Below are 21,854 nucleotides of genomic sequence, written 5' to 3' on the forward strand. Positions count from 1 at the left end.
GGGCCTTGTGGTCCCATCCCTACGCTTCATTGTCTCGAATTTCTGCTTTACGGAGGAACATTTTCAATCATGTCATCATCTTCATCACTGTTATTGTTAGCTGTGGTATGTAGTTCACGATGATGATGCAGATCTGTGTGTGTGTGTTGGAGTCAGATATATAGTTATGTATCTCTGTGTGTGTGTGTGTGTGTGTGTGTGTTGGAGTCAGATATATAGTTATGTATGTAAGTTTGGCTTGCTTTTGTGTGTGATTAGACAGTTGTTACATTTTCATTTGAGTTGCAGTTACTGTAAAACATTTGCTTTGAGGGTTTTTTGCGTAGGTGTGTGGTAGATTTTGGTAGATCGTTTCCTGCTGCTGGAGCTAAAGTGTGAGACTCAGTCTAGTCTCTGAGAGAGCTGAAGTTCATCCGTCTAGTCTCTGAGAGAGTTTAAGTCCCCGTCTTCTTAATGAGAGAGAGTTTAATTCCCTCTGTCTACTTTCTGTGAGAGCTGAAGCTTTTCTCCTCTCTGTGTTCTTCAAGCTCGGGGCTCTGTGTGGTTTTGGCAATGGAGCTCCCCTCTCTTCCCTGTCTCTCTCTCTCCCCCTCTCTCCCTCTCTCTCTCTCTCCCCTCTCTCCCTCTCCCTCTCTCTCCCCTCTCTTCCCTCTCTCTCTCTCTCCCCTCTCTTCCCTCTCTCTCTCTCTCCCCTCTCTTCCCCCTCTCTTCCCTCTCTCTCTCTCTCTCTCTCTCCCCTCTCTTCCCTCTCTCTCTCTCTCTCTCTCTCTCTCTCTCTCTCTCTCTCTCCTCTCTCTCTCTCTCCTCTCTCTTCCCTGTCTCTCTCTCTCCCCCTCTCTCTCTCTCTCTCTCTCTCTCTCTCTCTCTCTCCCCTCTCTCTCTCTCTCTCCCCTCTCTCTCTCTCTCTTCTCTCTCTCTCTCTCTCCCCTCTCCCAGACTTACTATACTCTCTCGGCTTTTGCTTTTTGATTATTTCTTTTTTGTTTTGTTTTGTTTTGTTTTTTTTGAAGGAACAACATTTCTCAGTTGCTTTCCATATAATTTTCCCTCTCTTTGTCTCTCACACTCCTGGTGTTTCTGTGGTTGTAACTTCACACCCTCCCCTGCCCTCTCCTTCCAGGCAGTAGAGGGGGGGAGGAGAGAGGGGGGGGGCAGGAGAGAGGGGGGGGGGCAGGAGAGAGGGGGGGGCAGGAGAGAGGGGGGGGGCAGGAGAGAGGGGGGGGCAGGAGAGAGGGGGGGGGAGGAGAGAGGGGGGGGCAGGAGAGAGGGGGGGGGCAGGAGAGAGGGGGGGGGCAGGGAGAGAGGGGGGGGCAGGAGAGAGGGGGGGGAGGAGAGAGGGGGGGGGCAGGAGAGAGGGGGGGGGCAGGAGAGGGAGGGGGGGAGGAGAGAGGGGGGGGGGGGGCAGGAGAGAGGGGGGGGGGGCAGGAGAGAGGGGGGGGGCAGGAGAGAGGGGGGGGGGGGCAGGAGAGAGGGGATGAAAGGAAACCGTTAGCTTTGGGGAGAGCTGCAGGCTTTTGGCTCCCAGCATTCCTCTCTCTCGTCCCATGCCTCTGGCAGTGGCCGTAGTCCAGCCCAGACCCTCACAGCCCAGACCCACACAGCCCAGACCCTCACAGCCCCACGACCCACACAGCCCAGACCCTCACAGCCCAGACCCACACAGCCCAGACCCTCACAGCCCAGACCCTCACAGCCCAGACCCTCACAGCCCAGACCCTCACAGCCCAGACCCGCACAGCCCAGACCCCGCACAGCCCAGACCCTCACAGCCCAGATCCTCACAGCCCAGACCCTCACAGCCCAGACCCACACAGCCCAGACCCACACAGCCCAGACCCTCACAGCCCAGACCCCGCACAGCCCAGACCCGCACAGCCCAGACCCGCACAGCCCAGACCCTCACAGCCCAGACCCGCACAGCCAGACCCGCACAGCCCCAGACCCTCACAGCCCAGACCCTCACAGCCCAGACCCTCACAGCCCAGACCCGCACAGCCCAGACCCTCACAGCCCAGACCCGCACAGCCCAGACCCTCACAGCCCAGACCCTCACAGCCCAGACCCGCACAGCCCAGACCCGCACAGCCCAGACCCGCACAGCCCAGACCCGCACAGCCCAGACCCCGCACAGCCCAGATCCACACCATTCACTCCATTCTCACATGTCCCTTTTTTAAACGCCAGTGTTATAATTTGTTTAAACTGCTGTTTCTTACAATTGTGTAGATTACATATTTTGCAGCTCGAGGTATGTGTTGTAAAGCCAAACCAACAAGCAGTAAAACATTAAGTCAGTGTGAGACGTGAATATAGTTCCATAACTGTGAATCTAATCCCATCATCCTCTGTGAGAAGGTCCCATAAGGTCACAGCACAGTGGTTTTTATAAAGCAACCAACCACACACCACGGTGCACACATAAATATGTCCTTCAACTAAACTCATTTCACCTCTCGGATAATCTGTCCAAATTATCAGAAAGTAGCAGAAGAGTAGATTTTCAACTGAAGCAAACTAAGAGCAGTCTGTGTTTTGGCATGTGCTGACTGGTGCTTTCTCAAGTAAATATGTAACATGAAAATATGAAAATGTAACAAATATCTAATCGATATACCGAATATCCTTGCTTAAACTACTGACCCCCACAACCCGGACCTGGATAAGCGGATGTAAATGGATGGATGGATAAACAGTGAATCAGAAGAAAATCTGTGAAACCGAAAAGCCTAAAGGATTCTACAGAAATTACAGATAAAGACATGCACAGTCTACAAAATAATATCCAAGTGTATTGATATCCCAGTGAACACTGTTGGATCAACCGTGCAGAAATAAACACATCAGACTGCAGGAGCCCTGCCTTGACAAGTCCAGTTATCAGCTCCACGTCGGAGCAGGGGGCGTGGGAGGTCCTTCTCAGAGGAGACCCAACAGGCAGTGTGAAGGAGCAGCGGACGTCAGTGGCTGAGCGTGAGGGTGCATGCGGACGTCTGCGTGCGAGGCCGTGGCAGGTTGGCTGGAAAGAAGCAACTACTGATGGAAAAACACATTACTGCAGTTGACCCAGAATGTGGGATAAATGAGGCAGAAACCCAGAGGTTTGGGCCAAAACACTGGATGAAGTACAAATGTGGAGTGAAAACCTGTCCTTTCCTCAGTAAACACCACCCCAGTAGTGAAGCGTGGTGGTGGTAGTATCGTGTCATCCTTTTCTTTAGAGGAAGAAGGCTGAACATATAGTTAAAAGGATGGAGGAATAGTGCAAAATACAGGAACAGACTTATAGCTGTTATTGCAGCAATAGAACACTGCTAGCTGTTTAAATATGCAAGCACCTTTTTTTTGGTTATTTTACTTAATTTCAATCTGTGCTTACATATAATACATTTTGTCATTTGACTGACGTTGGAGGCAGATTTGTTTGTAACATTAATGTTGGATGCAGGGTTGCCAACTTTTCAAGATCACTTGGAGTGAGATTTGAACCTGGATGGGGTGGCGAGTGTAAATTGTTGATGGGGGGGTGGCGAACATAAGTTCTTACTGGGCGAGGTGTAAAATGGATACAAATTAAGTATTATATCGCGATAGATCGCTCGCCAGTGGTTGGCGCCAGAGAGAACTAGTAACTCATTGAATCATACATGTGGATCAGAGGTAAATAAACTAGATTTTTTTTTTCGGCGTGAGATATCGGAAGTGTGGCGTGAGAGCGTGTGAAAACGGTCAAATGTGTGTGTCTCACGCTCAATGCGTGAGAGTTGGCAACCCTGTGGATGAACTGTCAGATTATCATTTTTAATCCAGATGAATGTGTTGAAGTTGAAAAGATTGATTACTATTGCAGGGTACAGAATTAGCTGGAGTTTTTAGGTAGTTTCCATTTGTGGAAATTTGCCATTTTAAACATTTAGGTGGGATCCATATCCATTTAGAACTGATATTGATTATATTACTTTTTCCACACAGCGTTCACATAATGATTTTTGAAGAATGAGTCTGTGTCCATTCATTATAGATATCCATTATGTTCCTTTTTCCACATAGCATTGATGCTTTTCCATTGGTTTTCCATTGCTGTGCTAATGATGAGCTCCTTAATGACGTCCTTTACCCTTCTATGACTTGGTAACTGTTTATTTTTCTTTATCTCTCTTTTAGCACACAGGGCTGACACAGACACGTTTGCGTTTTTTCACGAGGGGGCCCAGGGCTGTCTCGGGGTGCGAGACCATGTGCTGTACCTGTCCCCATCCTGTGAGGGAGACGCCCAGCTCTGGAAGTGGGTCACCCGGAACCGCCTCTTCAACATCGGCTCCTCCCTCTGCCTGGGCATCACCACGGGCAACGTGAGCGCCCCGGCGGACAGGTCTCTGCTGGGCATGTTCCGCTGCGACTGGGAGCCTCCACGGGTCCGCTGGACGTGGAGCTGCAGCAAGTTCCTGGAGACCCTCAACATGTACCTGCCCGACCCAAAGATGCCGGCGGCCGACGGCAACGGCTCGGCCGTGCAGTCGCTGCGCCTCAGACCTCCGCCCGAAAGCTTGCAGTGGAGGCTGTACAGGGACGAGCAGGACCTGTGTGCCCAGACGTACCGCGGTAAGGCACATGCCACACGTTCTGTCCCTGCACGTGACCCGCAATACTCGACTGAATTTGCTGTGAAGGTGGAATCACAAAGAGAGGAGATGTTGAGGGAGGGGGAGTATTGTAACGGTGTTTGTAGAAGAGTGTTTGGTCCCGGTCTCAGAACAGGGTACATCTGGGCTTCTCTGGGCCAGGATCAGCATCGTGCACGTGGATTTGTAGTTGAGGGGAACAGAATGCGGGTCATTGGCTCTATGCCCGAGGGTCTGCCGGTGAACAGTCTAGATAGTGTGTAAACAGTAGAGGGGCCCTGTCTGACAGCTGGACTGTCCTGCCTGAGTTCAGAGCTCTCGTCTGCTCTATGCGTCACGCACGCTCTATGCATGGTTGTTTTGTGTAGTCCTTATCTACACAATTGTCATGTAACCCCAAAATAAATGTAAAAAATTACTTTAATTGTATGCTACAATATTCTTGTCTTTGTTAATTCAGCAGCTGTTATAATCCCAGCATTTTGGTTAAAAAAAAAACACAGGGTGAGTGTTGCATAGCCAGTTTTTCCCTGCAAAATTTAAAATGAAAAATGGTCACATGGTCTTAAGAAAAACAAGCAAATCAGATTAAAGTGAGTGAGAAACCACCCATACATCTAATAATACTGAGTTGCAAAGTATACAGTCATGATATTTGCTGTGTTACTGTTTACTGTGTTAACTGTTTATTCAGCATTAGCCATCTTTCATGTAACTCAACACATTATACACCAGTATTCATTACTTTGATCATTCTGATTACCATTAGTACTTTTATAATACCATCTGGTACAGAACCACCATGACGTCTTTAGCATCTTGGTGTTGCTGCTCATCGCATGCTACAATATTAGAATTTCATTATGACATCTACGACACAGAAAGAAGAAACATAACAACGTCTGGCTTACTGAAGGTCCAGGCAGAGCGTGTAGACTGTGTCCCAGGGTGTCGAGGTGACCAGTGATGGCTGCCACTGTTTTCATGGGACCTGTGAAAGTTTGAGGTCTGCTGTGTTTCATCATTTAGTGGGGAAAGGTCCCCCTGGGGGGGCAGGGGCCACCCACACACAGTACCCCCATCTGCCCCCTTGTTCCTCCCCTCTCTCCTCTTTCTCCCTCTCTCTCTCCTCTCTCCTCTCTCACTTCTCCCTCCTTCTCTCCGCTACAGCAACTAAAATGGAGTGTACTCAGACCCAAAGAGGACATGCCACTACTGTTAGTCACTTGGAGAGTGTCTGTGTGTCTAGCTGACCATTTTTGTGTGTGTGTGTGTGTGTGTGTGTGTGTGTGTGTGTGTGTGTGTGTGTGTGTGTGTGTGTGTGTGTGTGTGTGTGTGTGTGTGTGTGTGTGTGTGTGTGTGTGTGTGTGTGTACATACACACGCACTGTGAAGTTTTTTTTCCCAGTACTGTGACAGTCAGTGGAAGTGCTATGAAAATGCCCCTCTCTCCCTCCCTCTCTTGCTAACATTTTCACTCAGTCTTAGTTTCTTTGATGTATACCTTTCTCCACTTCTCTCTCTCTCTCCCTCTCTCTCTCTCTCTCTCTCTCTCTCTGGCTCACTCTCCCTCTCATTCACCTGTTCTCTCTCTCTCTCCCTCTCTCCCTCTATCTGTCTCACTGTCTCTAGTTCCCTCTCTGAATCCATCATGTCTTTCTCTCTCTCTCTCTCTCTCTCTCTCTCTCTCTCTCTCTCTGGCTCACTCTCCCTCTCATTCACTTGTTCTCTCTCTCTCTCCCTCTCTCTCTCTGGCTCGTTCTCTCTGTCTCTCACTCTCTCTCTCTCTTTTGTTCTCTCTCTTTGTTCCTTCTGTCTCTCACTCTTTCTCCCTGTTGCTCTTCTGTCGGAATGTGGCTGTTACTATGGAAACCTCCCAGCATTCTGTTTGTCTGTGGAGATTAACCTCAGTCAGAAGTGAGTAAAGAGCAGGAGTCAGCGAGACAGGAGGAGTGAGGGAGGAAGAGGAGGAGGAGGAAGATGAGGAGGGGGGCACCTTCCCCACCGTGAGGCTGCTCAGGGGGGGTGACACTCCCCCACACTCCAGACACCACGCCACTCAACACTCTGGCACAGGACGTGCCCCACTTACAACTGAACAGACCAAAACAAAAAACATACCACATCATCACAGTCACGATTTCTTTAAACGCCCTTTCTGATCCATCCCGGTCGCATGCGGGTAATAACGATCGCACATTGTTGCTATATGAACAGCGGACGAAGTGTTTCTTGGCCACTTCTGAAAGTGCTCGTGGCGAGGTCGAACAAGAACAGGAAGGCAGGATTCATCTTTCTCTGTGACCCCTCCCCACGCAGAGATCTACACCATCCAGGGCAATTCCCACGGACGTCCCTGCTACCTGCCCTTCCTGTATGACGGCCAGTGGTTCCACAGCTGCACGGACGTGGGCAGGGAGGACGGCCATCTGTGGTGTGCCACCACCCACGACTACGGCAAGGACGAACGCTGGGGCTTCTGTCCCATCAAGAGTACGTCTGCCTCCTCCGCCCAGCTCACATCCATCACGCTGGAATGATTCAAATATATCATCGACGTTCACTGGCTTCCGTGCAGTTTTAAGTCCGCTGATCTCTCTCTCTCTCTCTCTCTCTCTCTCTCTCTCTCTCTCTCTCTCTCTCTCTCTCTCTCTCTCTCTCTCTCTCTCTCTCTCTCTCTCTCTCTCTCTCTCTCTGTACGCAGGTGGAGACTGCGAGACGTTCTGGGACACACATTCTCTGATGGACAATTGCTACCAGTTTAATTTCCAGGCCACCCTGTCGTGGAACGAAGCTCGTACCAGCTGCCAACAGCAGGGGGCAGACCTCCTTAGCATCAGCAAAGTGGAGGAGCAGAGTTACATCAATGGTAAGAGAGCAAGAGAAAGAGACAGACACAGTGATGAGGATGATGATGATGATGAAATATGTAGGAACTAGGGCATATAATATAGTGTTCAAGTGGAAAATGAGTGCTTAAGAGGGAGGAATGAAGAATGAGCTATAGGAAGACCGGTCTTAAGGGCACTGTGGCAGTGCTGCTGGGCACAGTGGGGTGTGTGTGTGTTTTATGCATTAGTTGTTGAATGAACATGTTTGCAGAGGGCCCAACGTTTGTTTACTTATGTGTGTTTGATCTTCAGGTTTTCTCACTGGTTATAGCGCCACCCTGTGGATGGGTCTGAATGATCTGGACCTTAATGGAGGCTGGCAGTGGGCTGACTCTGCCCCTCTGAAATACCTCAACTGGGAGACAGGTGAGGCAAGCCACTCCCCAGGCCACACCTTTTACAACGCACGCTCTTTAATGTCTTCCCAGGGAAACAATGGCTTCAGTCACCGGTTCACATTTAAGTGATCTTAAATGTTTGATCTGACTCAGCGTGTTTGTGTCTCCTGGGTCTTTTCAGCTGTGTGACTAGTTGTATTTACTGTCTGTATAAGACCGGAGTGATTAGGTTCATGTAATAGCATGTGTGTGATTATTTCCTTATACGTGTGTGCGTTTGTGTTCGTGTGTGTGTGTGTGTGTGTAGATCAGCCAAACCACGAGGAGGACCAGAACTGCGGGGTGATCCGTACAGAGAGCTCAGGGCGCTGGCAGAACCGTGACTGCTCTGTGGCCCTGCCCTACATCTGCAAGAAAAGACCCAACGCCACACTTGACCCCTTCACCACAGGTGGCACTGGGGGGGCTGAATGTGCCTCAGTGTGCCTCAGTGTGCCTCTGTGTGTGTGTGTGTGTGTGTGAGAGAGAGAGAGAGAGAGAGAGAGAGAGAGAGAGAGAGAGAGAGAGAGAGAGAGAGAGAATGTTTCTGTGGTTCATGATTCAGCAGAGAAGAGCCCAGCAGTTTCGTACTAAAACCTTCTAAATCCCTGGGCAGAGTTTGCAGTGCAACATGTGTCTGTGCGTGTCTGTTCATGTGTCTGTGTGTCTGTGCGTGTCCGTTCATGTGTCTGTGTGTCTGTGCACGTCCGTACATGTGTCTGTGTGCGTGTCTGTGTGCGTGTCAGTAGATGTGTCTGTGTGTGCATGTCCATACGTGTGTCTGTGTCTTAGTGTGCGTGTCCGTACATGTCCGTGCATGTGTCTGTGTGTGTCTACGCATATCTGAGCATATTTGCTCTGGCTGTGTGTGTCAGATTCGTGGGCGGATGAGGAACGGTACCAGTGTGATGTGGGCTGGCAGAACTTCCAGGCCGGCTGCTACCGCCTGAACTCTGACAAGCTGGACTGGAGCACCGCGGAGAAGACCTGCCAGAAGATGGACGCCCACTTAGCCAGTATTCACACACTGCCCGAGCTGGAGTTTATTACTGTGCGCATGAAAAGAGGTACACACACAAACCCCTAAACTTAGCCCTCAATTTTTCCACAGATATCCAAAGGAAAACAGTGGCATGTTTTAACTTTCTCAAATAAAACCTGAATTTTTAATGTCTCCAAAATGTCAAAATTTTTGTCATTTCCTGTCCCAACATGGAGCTAAATAAAAAGCTAAAAAAATTACTGCTGTGATCAAGTTGTAAAAAGAGGTAAAGAGTGGGCAGTCGTGGCCTGGCGGTTAGGGAACGGGTCTTGTGACCGAAGGGTCGTGGGTTTGATTCCCAGACCTGAGGTCATGACTGAGGTGCCCCTGAGCAAGGCACCTAACCCCAACTGCTCACTTGAATAAAAAATGAGATAACAATGTAAGTTGCTCTGGATAAGGGCGTCTGCCAAATGCCATAAAAATGTAAAAATGTAAAGGTAAATAATAAATACACATGCATACATGCATTCAGTCTGTGGCTCTCTCTACATTGTCTCTCAGAGGTAGACGAGTTGTGGTTGGGGCTTCATGACACCGCCATGCAGATGAACTTCGAGTGGACGGACCGCACCCCAGTCATCTTCACCTTCTGGCACCCCTTCGAGCCCAACAACTTCCTGAACACCCAGGAGGACTGTGTCACCATGTGGGGCCCCGTGAGTGTTTCCTCCTCAGCGTCTGGGTGGCTGGACCTGCAGGTTTTATTCCAGGTCTCATGATGATACAATGAGGTGGCATGAGAGACTAAATTACTCGTGGAATAGAGAACTACTTTTCCCAGCTCAGGATCACTTTGTGTCTCCACTCGGCCTTAATGGATTCGTTTGGGGTGCAGACCTTGGTAACGTGTCATGTACTTAGTCTAATTTGTGTCATGTACTTAGTCTAATTTGTATCATGTGCATCGTATGATACAAAATAGCCAAAGCCCAAGTTTCTTTAAAAAATGGAATTAGGGGTCAGTTTGAGACAAAAATGCTTAAAATGTTCTAGCAGTGATCACTTTAGGGTAATGAAACATTAGCTCATAATTGTGTAAATGCTGTGTTTGATGGATGGTGAAGACACTTCACAGCCAGATCTGAAGTGGTCAGTAGAAATCAGTAGTCAATTCTCCTAACTGCCTAACTGCAGTTTTGAATGGAAGACCACTGACATAAAAACTGTGTACCAAGGACTAAGTTAGAATGATGCATTTACTAAAGACTAACTTAAAGTACTGTGATTACAAGGGCTAAGTATGAATGATGTGTTTAACAGAGACTAATTTTATAGAGTGGCCCATCCACTTCTCCAAACATCATCACCAAAATTCATTTGGTCACTTTACACTGAATTGCTCATAGGTTAGTTGAGTTTTATAGGTAATTTCATGCTAATCTAAATTACAACATAATATCCAAAACACATTTGAAAATGTAGCCAACATAAAATACATATAAAGACATCAAATTAAAAGCCCTCACGTTCTGTGAATGGGAGCCTGAAATCTGCCCAGGCAAATGTACTGCCTCAACAAGTGGTAGCAATTTGTTAATGGACTTAATTTGTCAGAAAATAAATGGATTGCCCTAGAAACCTGTCTGTCTCCAGCAGGACCAAGCTCATCAAATCAAAAACCCACCACGGGAAGAGCAAAATTAAGGTCAGGCTGGCCGGTGCTCCAGTTCCACCGGTTCTGATAATTTATGGCTTAGTGCAGAGAAAACTCCTCCCCATTGGCTGTAGCAGCGCATGTCGGGGGTTTGAGTGAGCAGAGTCCTGGGCTCCAGAGCGGGGTAGCAGTCAGGAGCCCCTCTGTGGGGTAGCGGTCAGGAGCCCCTCTGTGTGGGGGACGGGGGCCAGGTTGGTGGGGCATCCTACAGTCGCTCAGGGCCTTAGGGCTGCCCAGGCCACACTGACCCAATAGTATACGGCGCGAGACTGGGAGACTCTCTCACCATGGCTCTCTCATCCTGGCTGCACCGCGCTGGTGAAGTTCCGTTATAGTATCGCGTAATTTGATAGGAATTTCAAAATAAAAGTAATAAATGAGAAGCTTAAAATTGTATTATATATATATATATATATATATATATATATATATTTTTTTTGATTGGTATTCACAAGTTGTCAAGCACCTCTGCCATAAAATGGTGCATGTCTTGCACAGATTCAAAGCCAAACACGAAAGGGTCCATTACATCACTTTGCTCGTCCTCATAATGCCAGGCTTCTGTCCAAACAGTAAAATATTACACAACTATAATAGGTTAACCCATTATAGACGAAATTTTTATTTTATTTATTTTATTTTATTAAAATTAAAATTAGATGAGACAAGCAGACTGATAGTAGTTATATATATAAATGATCAAGCAGCATTACTAAATTAATTAAATTAATATACATCTCCTTCCACTGTTATTATCTATTTACTTTCACAGTATCACACATTGCAGAATTTAGGATGTACATTGTTCCCATGCGAAGTTTACAATGCAGATAACTTAACAGGCTATTCTTAAAAGTTTTCCTTTCCACAAAGTAACTTTATGAACATATTCACTGCCAATACAAGACTAGAATGTAAGATTCGTTTGTGTACAAAAACGAGGTATTTCAACTTGCACTAAACGCTGGCGTCGGCCATTGTTTTGCACACAAACGAGCATGCGCGATATCAGGAACGCGTTTATGCCATGGCCAGGCAGCCATGCACAAGCAGCCACGGGGAGGTGGTCTTTTTTCTCGAGCCATACCCTCCTCCACTGACCGCTCAACTGTACCAGGGCTGTGGAAGGAGACTAGAGGGGGTGAACTGAAAGCAGTTGCAAAAATGTATAAATTCATTTCAAAAGGTCTGAAATGACACTGCAACATTCTGTGTGTGTGTGTGTGTGTGTAGGAAGGCCGCTGGAATGACAGCCCCTGTAACTTCTCTTTGCCCTCCATATGTAAGAAGGCAGCTCAGAAGACAGATGGACAGGTCCAGGAGCATGGCTGCAGACCGGTAACGTACACCACCCATAATAATTTACTACATTATTAATCCTTAGGCCACCCATTTCTAAAACTCTACACTACCTCCAAATCCTTACACCACCCTAAACCAGCCGTCGGTTTATCCCTACACTATCGTACACTATCGTAGTTTATCCCTACACTGTCATACACTATCGTAGTTTATCACTACACTATCGTACACTATCGTACTTTATCCCTACACTATCTTAGTTTATCCCTACACTATCATACACTATCGTAGTTTATCACTACACTATCATACACTATCGTAGTTTATCCCTACGCTATCGTACACTATCGTAGTTTATCCCTACACTATCGTACACTATCGTAGTTTATCACTACACTGTCGTACACTATCGTAGTTTATCACTACACTGTCGTGCACTATCGTAGTTTATCACTACACTATCGTAGTTTATCCCTGCACTATCGTACACTATCTTAGTTTATACCTACACTATCGTAGCTTATCACTACACTATTGTACACTATCGTAGTTTATCCCTACACTATCGCACACTATCGTACACTATCGTAGTTTATCCCTACACTATCATACACTATCTTAGTTTATCCCTACACTATCGTAATTTATCACTACACTATCGTATACTATCGTAGTTTATCCCTACACTATCGTACACTATCTTAGTTTATCCCTACACTATCGTAGCTTATCACTACACTATCGTAGTTTATCCCTACACTATCGTACACTATCTTAGTTTATACCTACACTATCGTAGCTTATCACTACACTATCGTACACTATCGTAGTTTATCCCTACACTATCGTACACTATCGTACACTATCGTAGTTTATCCCTACACTATCATACACTATCTTAGTTTATCCCTACACTATCGTAATTTATCACTACACTATCGTATACTATCGTAGTTTATCCCTGCACTATCGTACACTATCTTAGTTTATACCTACACTATCGTAGCTTATCACTACACTATCGTACACTATCGTAGTTTATCCCTACACTATCGTACACTATCTTAGTTTATCCCTACACTATCGTACACTATCGTAGTTTATCACTACACTATTGTACACTATCTTAGTTTATCCCTACACTATCGTACACTATCTTAGTTTATCCCTACACTATCGTACACTATCTTAGTTTATCCCTACACTATCGTACACTATCATAGTTTATCCCTACACTATCATAGACTATCGTAGTTTATCCCTACACTATCGTACACTATTGTAATTTATCACTACACTGTCGTACACTATCGTAGTTTATCACTACACTATCGTAGTTTATCCCTACACTATCGTACACTATCTTAGTTTATCCCTACACTATCGTAGTTTATCCCTACACTATCGTACACTATCGTAATTTATCACTACGCTATCGTACACTATCGTAGTTTATCCCTGCGCTATCGTACACTATCATAGTTTATCCCTGCGCTATCGTACACTATCTTGGTTTATCCCTACACTATCGTACACTATCGTAGTTTATCCCTACACTATCGTACACTATCGTAATTTATCACTACACTATCGTAGTTTATCACTACACTGTCGTACACTATCGTAGTTTATCACTACACTATCGTAGTTTATCCCTGCACTATCGTACACTATCTTAGTTTATCCCTACACTATCGTACACTATCGTAGTTTATCACTACACTATTGTACACTATCGTAGTTTATCACTACACTATCGTAATTTATCCCTACACTATCGTACACTATCTTAGTTTATACCTACACTATCGTAGCTTATCACTACACTATCGTACACTATCGTAGTTTATCCCTACACTATCGTACACTATCTTAGTTTATCCCTACACTATCGTACACTATCGTAGTTTATCACTACACTATTGTACACTATCGTAGTTTATCACTACACTATCGTAATTTATCCCTACACTATCGTACACTATCTTAGTTTATCCCTACACTATCGTACACTATCTTAGTTTATCCCTACACTATCGTACACTATCATAGTTTATCCCTACACTATCATAGACTATCGTAGTTTATCCCTACACTATCGTACACTATTGTAATTTATCACTACACTATCGTACACTATCGTAGTTTATCACTACACTGTCGTACACTATCGTAGTTTATCACTACACTATCGTAGTTTATCCCTACACTATCGTACACTATCTTAGTTTATCCCTACACTATCGTAGTTTATCCCTACACTATCGTACACTATCGTAATTTATCACTACGCTATCGTACACTATCGTAGTTTATCCCTGCGCTATCGTACACTATCGTAGTTTATCCCTGCGCTATCGTACACTATCTTGGTTTATCCCTACACTATCGTACACTATCGTAGTTTATCCCTACACTATCGTACACTATCGTAATTTATCACTACACTATCGTAGTTTATCACTACACTGTCGTACACTATCGTAGTTTATCACTACACTATCGTAGTTTATCCTTGCACTATCGTACACTATCTTAGTTTATCCCTACACTATCGTACACTATCGTAGTTTATCACTACACTATTGTACACTATCGTAGTTTATCACTACACTATCGTACACTATCGTAGTTTATCCCTACACTATCGTAATTTATCCCTACACTATCGTACACTATCTTAGTTTATCCCTACACTATCATACACTATCTTAGTTTATCCCTACACTATCGTACACTATCATAGTTTATCCCTACACTATCATAGACTATCGTAGTTTATCCCTACACTATCGTACACTATTGTAATTTATCACTACACTATCGTACACTATCGTAGTTTATGACTACACTGTCGTACACTATCGTAGTTTATCACTACACTATCGTAGTTTATCCCTACACTATCGTACACTATCGTAGTTTATCCCTACACTATCGTACACTATCTTAGTTTATCCCTACACTATTGTAGTTTATCCCTACACTATCGTACACTATCGTAATTTATCACTACGCTATCGTACACTATCGTAGTTTATCCCTGCGCTATCGTACACTATCGTAGTTTATCCCTGCGCTATCGTACACTATCGTAGTTTATCCCTACACTATCGTACACTATCGTAGTTTATCCCTACACTATCGTACACTATCGTAATTTATCACTACACTATCGTAGTTTATCACTACACTGTCGTACACTATCGTAGTTTATCACTACACTATCGTAGTTTATCCCTGCACTATCGTACACTATCTTAGTTTATCCCTACACTATCGTACACTATCTTAGTTTATCCCTACACTATCGTACACTATCGTAGTTTATCCCTACACTATCGTACACTATCGTAGTTTATCCCTACACTATCGTACACTATCGTAGTTTATCCCTGCACTATCGTACACTATCTTAGTTTATCCCTACACTATCGTACACTATCGTAGTTTATCCCTGCACTATCGTACACTATCGTAGTTTATCCCTACACTATCGTACACTATCGTAGTTTATCCCTACACTATCGTACACTATCGTAGTTTATCCCTGCACTATCGTACACTATCTTAGTTTATCCCTACACTATCGTACACTATCGTAATTTATCACTACACTATCGTAGTTTATCCCTACACTATCGTACACTATCGTAGTTTATCCCTACACTATCGTACACTATCGTAATTTATCACTACACTATCGTACACTATCGTAGTTTATCACTACACTGTCGTACACTATCGTAGTTTATCACTACACTATCGTAGTTTATCCCTGCACTATCGTACACTATCTTAGTTTATCCCTACACTATCGTACACTATCTTAGTTTATCCCTACACTATCGTACACTATCGTAGTTTATCCCTACACTATCGTACACTATCGTAGTTTATCACTACACTATCGTACACTATCGTAGTTTATCCCTACACTATCGTACACTATCTTAGTTTATCCCTACACTATCGTACACTATCGTAATTTATCACTACACTATCGTAGTTTATCCCTACACTATCGTACACTATCGTAATTTATCACTACACTATCGTACACTATCTTAGTTTATCCCTACACTATCGTACACTATCTTAGTTTATCCCTACACTATCGTACACTATCGTAGTCCCTCCTCTTGTCCTTGTTTCCATAGTTTTTCTGTACTCCATCTTTTGTTATGGTGGCCCCAAACTGTTTCCCCCAGATGCTCCTCCCCCCGCCCCCCATCTCTCCCAGCCTCTCTCTCTCTCTCTCTCTCTCTGTCTGTCCTTCTCTCTCTCTCCCACACTCTCTTTCACATAAAGGGTCTTTTCACAGCAGCTGCTGTGTCATGCTGTTACAGCCCCAAATGTACTCAGTCTGCACAAACCTGCCAAAGACATATTGTAAATATTGCCGTCTCGCGAGCACACACACACACACACACACACACACACACACACACACACACACACACACACACACACACACGCGCACACTCACACTCACACACACACGCACACACACTCTACTCTCAGCCTCACAACCCACAACCACACGCTGTGTTCCAGAAGGCTGAGGAGGTCATCCAAACCACACACACACACACACACACACACACACGTAAGTTGTGAGTATCTTCATACATCTGCTAAATCTATTCCTCTTTTATTATTTCTTCCATTCTTTCCTTCTCTCTGCTTATCTCCTTTCCCTCTGTTCTTTATTTTTAAAGCATTGTCACTTCCTATCATATTAATTTCCTAAATGAAACAATTTTAACACATGCATTAAGATTAGGAAAATAAATGTGTGTGTGTGTATCTGTTAAGAGTGCCATTGTTATGGTTGTGTTTTGGTCCTCACGATCTTGCTGTGACCCTTCTGTTTGGCATCCAGCTGTAATAGTTCAAAGTTCATTTGCAAACAACATGCAGTCAAAAGAAAGAATATATATTGAGTTACTCTTAAATGAAGTTCCTCATGTTTTTGTTCTTCCAGATGATCTCTGAGCTAGTTTGTATGGCATAGTGTTTGGGTTTTAGGAGTTATTGAGCCCACCCCTATGGCCACTCCCACCCCACAGCCACACCCACCCTGGCCATGCCCACTTCCACAGCCAAAACTCCCACCAAACAGCTCAAGGTTGTGGGGTTATTTACCCTCCTGTCAAGAGCTCATGTGTCTTTCTCACTCTCAGGATATGACTACACAGGCATACAAATATTTCTTTCTTTTTCTCTGTTTCTTGCTTTCCTTCTCTCTCTTTCTACATTCCTTCCTTTGGTTCTTCACCGGAGGGCTGGAAGTGGCACAGTGCAGCGTGTTTCTGGGTTGGTGAGGAGTCACTAAGCTTTAATGAAGCCAGGGGAGTCTGTGTTGGCTACAATTCCACCTTAGCCACTATCGGCAACAGGTAACACTAATTCCCCTCAGCATCACCACTGGAGTTTTAACTAGGTAAGAGTGCTGAATGTCCTGTTTGTGTATGTGTGCGTCTGTGTGTGTGTGTGTGTGTGTGTGTGTGTGTGTGTAGGTTTGAGCAGGCATTTGTGAACAGCCTGGTGTTTGGCCGGTCAGAAGATCGTTTTTGGCTGGGTCTGCATGATGAGAACAGTACTGGGGTTCTGCACTGGCTTACGGGAGAGTCCCTGACATTCAGCAACTGGAACCGAGACCAGCCAGGTATACACACACACACACACACACACACACACACACACTTCAACACTTAATTAAAAATGAGAGAAAACGAACACTGGACTGGCGACTGCAGCCACATCACGGAGCAATCTGAACACAACGGGGCGGTGGCTAGAACACAGGAGGCGTCAGCATGAACCCTCTACTGAGCTTCCCCTGCCGCTCGGCTCGGTCCAGACTGCAGGCGTCCCACCACTCACGCCCACGATCTGCTCTCACACCCCTCCCCAGCCCCTGTAAGAGGAGGGTGTGTGGCCATGGTGACGGGGCACGCCACAGGCCTGTGGGAAGTGAAGGAGTGTGTGAGCGCGCGCTCCAAGTACATCTGCAAGCAGGACAAGGGCTCCTCTACCTCCTCCCTCGTACCTCCCAGCCCTCTGCCCACGCCCTCCCTCACCGGGGTGTGCCCCTCCGACTGGAAGACCTCCAGCACCCTGCGACACTGCTACAGGGTGGGTGTGTGTGTGTGTGTGTGAGAGAGAGTATTTGAATGACTGATCCTCTAGTGTGACCTTAAATTTGTGCAGTTGTTGTTGGTATATACAATGTGTGTGTGTCTCATATCACTGTCTGGGTGTATGTACACGTGTGTGTGTGTGTATGGGTGCTTGACTGTGTGGGGGGTTGTGTATGTGTTTGTGTGGGCGGTGGGGTTCTTGGGGTGCTGTGTGCAGGTCTTCCACGCGGGGGCGCTAGAGAAGAAGCTGACGTGGGTTCAGGCACACGTGTTCTGTCAGAAGCACGGTGCTGAGCTGGTCAGCTTCACCAGCCCAGAGGAGGAGAGCTTTGTTTTTCAGATCCTCCATGAGACCTTCGGGTGAGCCTTGGGATGTGTGTGTGTGTGTGTGTGTATCACAACAGAACCAAGAAAACAGATTTGATGAAGATGTTGCTTTTTTACAAAAGCCTTTAATTTAGTAAAGCTGAAAGAGCTTTAACATTTATTTCTAGGTACTGAAATGAAATGATATGATTCATGTATATGCTCGTGACTCATGGAATTCTCAGGTGTGTCTCTCTGATTGGCTGTGTGCACAGGGCGGAGGAGGAACACGAGCAACACTGGATCTGGATTGGTCTGTCCCGCCGGAGCAGTGACAGCTGGACCTGGAGTGACGGGTCTGCTGTAAGGCGCTCACACACATCCCTGCTCCGCCTCTTCACCTTCAAGCTCCGCCTCCTTCAGATCCTTCATTCAAGTGTTGCCAAACGGCAAAATGTCACAATAGAATTCATTATGGAAAACGTTTCTCTCTCTCTTATGCTTTCTGTTTTTTTCTCATTTTCCATCTGTCTTTTTTCTCTCTGTCTGTCTCTTCTATTTTTCTCTGTCTTCTCTCTCTCTGATTCTGTCTTTCTCTGTCTCTGCCTCATTTTGTTTCTTTTTCTGTCTGTTTCTCTCTCTCTCTCTCTCTCTCTCTCTCTCTCTCTCTCTCTCTCTCAGGTGTCATATGAGAACTTTGGGAGGGGTGCATATACTTCAGCTCATTGTGGAGCAGCTAACCCGGCTTTTATGAACTGGCTAAAGACAGAGTGTGATTCTGAGCTTGACTGGATTTGCAAAATACCAAAAGGTAGTAACACACACACACACAGGTCTGTAGCCATGCTCCTGGACCTGTCCATCTGTCTTCTGAGCTGCCTTCTTACATATGGAGGGCAAAGAGAAGTTACAGGGGCTGTCATTCCAGCGGCCTTCCTACACACACACACACACACACACACACACACACACACACACACACACACACACACACACTATATTAAACACTCATACACTTAATTTGAGTCTAAACATTTCTGTCTTATGTTTGTTTTAGGGAAAATGGAATTAGAGCCTGAGAATACCGAAGGTTTGTAACATTCTACATCAGTTTATCTACTAACATTTTCTAGTATCATCTCAGAATCTCGAAAATACTCTACAAAATAATTGATATTGATTTTATGTAAGAAACCATTATGTGCCAAAAAAATAAAATCAGAAAGTCATCAGACAATCATCAGATAATCATCAGAGTGATAAAAAAAAATGAGATAAGGTTTTCTGGTCAAACGAGACAAGCATGGAGGTTGTTGGACAAACTCGCTCTGTGTGGCCCAGCCCTACACTGGCCCCTCCCCCATGAGAAGGACGGCGGCTGCAGCAGGGTGTGGGCGGGGCTTCCTCCGTGGGTTCTGGCCATCCTGTTCAAACTGAAGGTCAAGCAGTTAGTGTAAAAATACAAGGAGTGGTGAGAAACGACCTTCTCCAGTCTGCCAGAAGCGTAACCTTGGGAGAAGCTTCGCTTATCAGACGGCTCGAACAAATGGAAGGGTGTGAACAAGAGGGTGTGAATATCAAAAAGGTGAATGTTCTGCGACAGTCGTGATGACAGAGCAAGTGTGAACCAGCGTGCAGGCTGGTAGATCTATGGGCGGAGTTCTGCATCAAAGCAGGTTCTAGTCTGATGGAGCTCATAGTACACAAGCACAATGTAACGCGGGGTGTACACCAGGCACACACCGCCTCAGAAAATGTAGAGAGAGGCAGACCCAAGTGCCGTCTAAAGCAGACAGGATACAGTAAACTCAAAGACTCTGTGCACACGAAAACATGCACACTGGCAAACGTAAAATCGGAACGCGGGAAAAAAAGGACGTGGAAAATTATAAAACACGGGAGGGAAATAACAGACAACCGGAAGAATGCGGAATAAACTCAACGCGTGAAAAACGAAACTAAGGACGCCAGGGGAAGTGACTGGCAGCAGGGCGAACGCTGCAACAAAACAAAACCCTTCCCAAAAATAAAAGTCTAACTGATAGGAAGAGAGATAGCTGGAGGAAAACTTGAGATGGGCCAGGAAGCGGCGCAGGAGAAAGACACTCGAGTAAAAGGGACAAGGTAGAGACGAGAGAGGTGGTGAGACACCTTCACAATGCGAGAGCAACATAGAGACTGTCAGATCAGCGCTGATCACTGCTGATCGTGCCGATTCAGTCTAGGACTGACTCGGGTGCCTCTTGTGGAGGTAGAAGGCGTGGCATCCGAGCCAGCCCTCACAGTCTAGGTTTTTACATATGCATTTATCTATTTACGAATATTGAATTTTGAAAACTTGAAAAGTTCTACCTTAAGATCACATCGGTTTGCTGTGGAAGTGTCATTTGTAATCCATGTTTAAGGGGATTAATCCATTTGCAAGGCACTGGATTTGTGAGAGACCCCACTGTGCTGTTGAAGATTGAAAATCTGTATTTCCTTCTGGGAGTTTCTTGTCCTGCTTCTGTGGTCCCTGTAGAGCAAGTGTTTGTTGTTTTGCTGGGTGAAATTAACGTACAGTCTGATTGGTCAGTACAAGTGGCTAACAGCAGTGATGCCTGGGACAGGGAGGCGGGGCTAATCTCATTACCTGGAACCGCCTTGCGCGGCTTTCCAATCAACACCTGCAAATCCCCTTTTGAAGACACAGTGTGTTTGGCTCGTTATGCAGATACGTTTGTTTGTTGCCGTAATCCCTTCACCCCTTTGTTATATTACATGTGAAGTGCTCACAAGCCCTTGATGAAGGAGAGTCTGCTGACTGCATTTTAATGAAAGACAAACCCCATCGACACTGAGGGCAGTATGCATTTTTATCATCTCAAGTATAATGCCAGATGTTTACCTCTGTGTGTGCATGTGTGCGTGTGTGTGTACAGACACTGGTCTGGAGTGGGTTGATTTCGAGGAGGCCCAGTATAAGTTGTTTGAGCACCGCTCCACGTGGGATCAGGCCCAGCGTATCTGCTCCTGGTTCCGCGCCTCTCTCGCCTCCGTGCACTCCGCCAGGGAGAAACAGTTCCTGGCAAGCACCGTGCGCAAGGTACACACACACACTCACACACACATGATTTAACCCATCTCTGATTTAATAATGTCCATGACCATGACCACTCACAGCGGACAGACATTGTGTTTGATTCGGCAGAAAATGCTCTGCTTCTGTTGTGTGTGTGTGTGTAGCTGACTGCATGTGATTGTGCATGTCCTCAGATGTCAAGGATAGAGAGTGATCTGTGGTGGATTGGACTGCACACGTATGAGAACGATGGACGATTCAGGTGGTCCGATCACTCTGTGCTCAACTATGTGTCCTGGGGGCCCGGACAACCTCGTCCCATCACTAGAGACCGCAAGTGTGTCCACATATCTGGGTCTAAAGGTTCGAAAATGCATGTTCTCCCTCTCCCTCCCTCTCTCTCTCTCTCCCTCTCTCTCTCTCTTTCTCTTTCTATCACTCTCAGCAAAAACAT

The 21,854-nt window shown here is 45.9% G+C and overlaps 1 protein-coding gene across 1 annotated transcript in view; it reads left to right on the forward strand.

The window, feature by feature from the left end:
• mrc2 (mannose receptor, C-type 2) overlaps window positions 1-21,854 on the forward strand; it is a 36,155-nt gene that overhangs the window by 4,513 nt on the left and 9,788 nt on the right. The window contains exons 3-19 of the mRNA XM_076997186.1: window positions 4,162-4,599; window positions 6,938-7,111; window positions 7,323-7,487; window positions 7,762-7,875; window positions 8,155-8,298; window positions 8,762-8,953; window positions 9,433-9,587; window positions 11,819-11,923; window positions 17,174-17,289; window positions 17,410-17,558; window positions 17,808-18,028; window positions 18,251-18,393; window positions 18,615-18,702; window positions 19,021-19,150; window positions 19,397-19,429; window positions 21,261-21,424; window positions 21,595-21,763. Of these exons, the coding sequence (XP_076853301.1) occupies window positions 4,162-4,599; window positions 6,938-7,111; window positions 7,323-7,487; window positions 7,762-7,875; window positions 8,155-8,298; window positions 8,762-8,953; window positions 9,433-9,587; window positions 11,819-11,923; window positions 17,174-17,289; window positions 17,410-17,558; window positions 17,808-18,028; window positions 18,251-18,393; window positions 18,615-18,702; window positions 19,021-19,150; window positions 19,397-19,429; window positions 21,261-21,424; window positions 21,595-21,763 (2,700 nt within the window). The remainder of the gene's footprint in view (window positions 1-4,161; window positions 4,600-6,937; window positions 7,112-7,322; window positions 7,488-7,761; window positions 7,876-8,154; window positions 8,299-8,761; window positions 8,954-9,432; window positions 9,588-11,818; window positions 11,924-17,173; window positions 17,290-17,409; window positions 17,559-17,807; window positions 18,029-18,250; window positions 18,394-18,614; window positions 18,703-19,020; window positions 19,151-19,396; window positions 19,430-21,260; window positions 21,425-21,594; window positions 21,764-21,854) is intronic.

This window comes from Brachyhypopomus gauderio, chromosome 2 (assembly GCF_052324685.1).
Source record: "Brachyhypopomus gauderio isolate BG-103 chromosome 2, BGAUD_0.2, whole genome shotgun sequence".
NCBI classification, from domain to species: domain Eukaryota; kingdom Metazoa; phylum Chordata; class Actinopteri; order Gymnotiformes; family Hypopomidae; genus Brachyhypopomus; species Brachyhypopomus gauderio.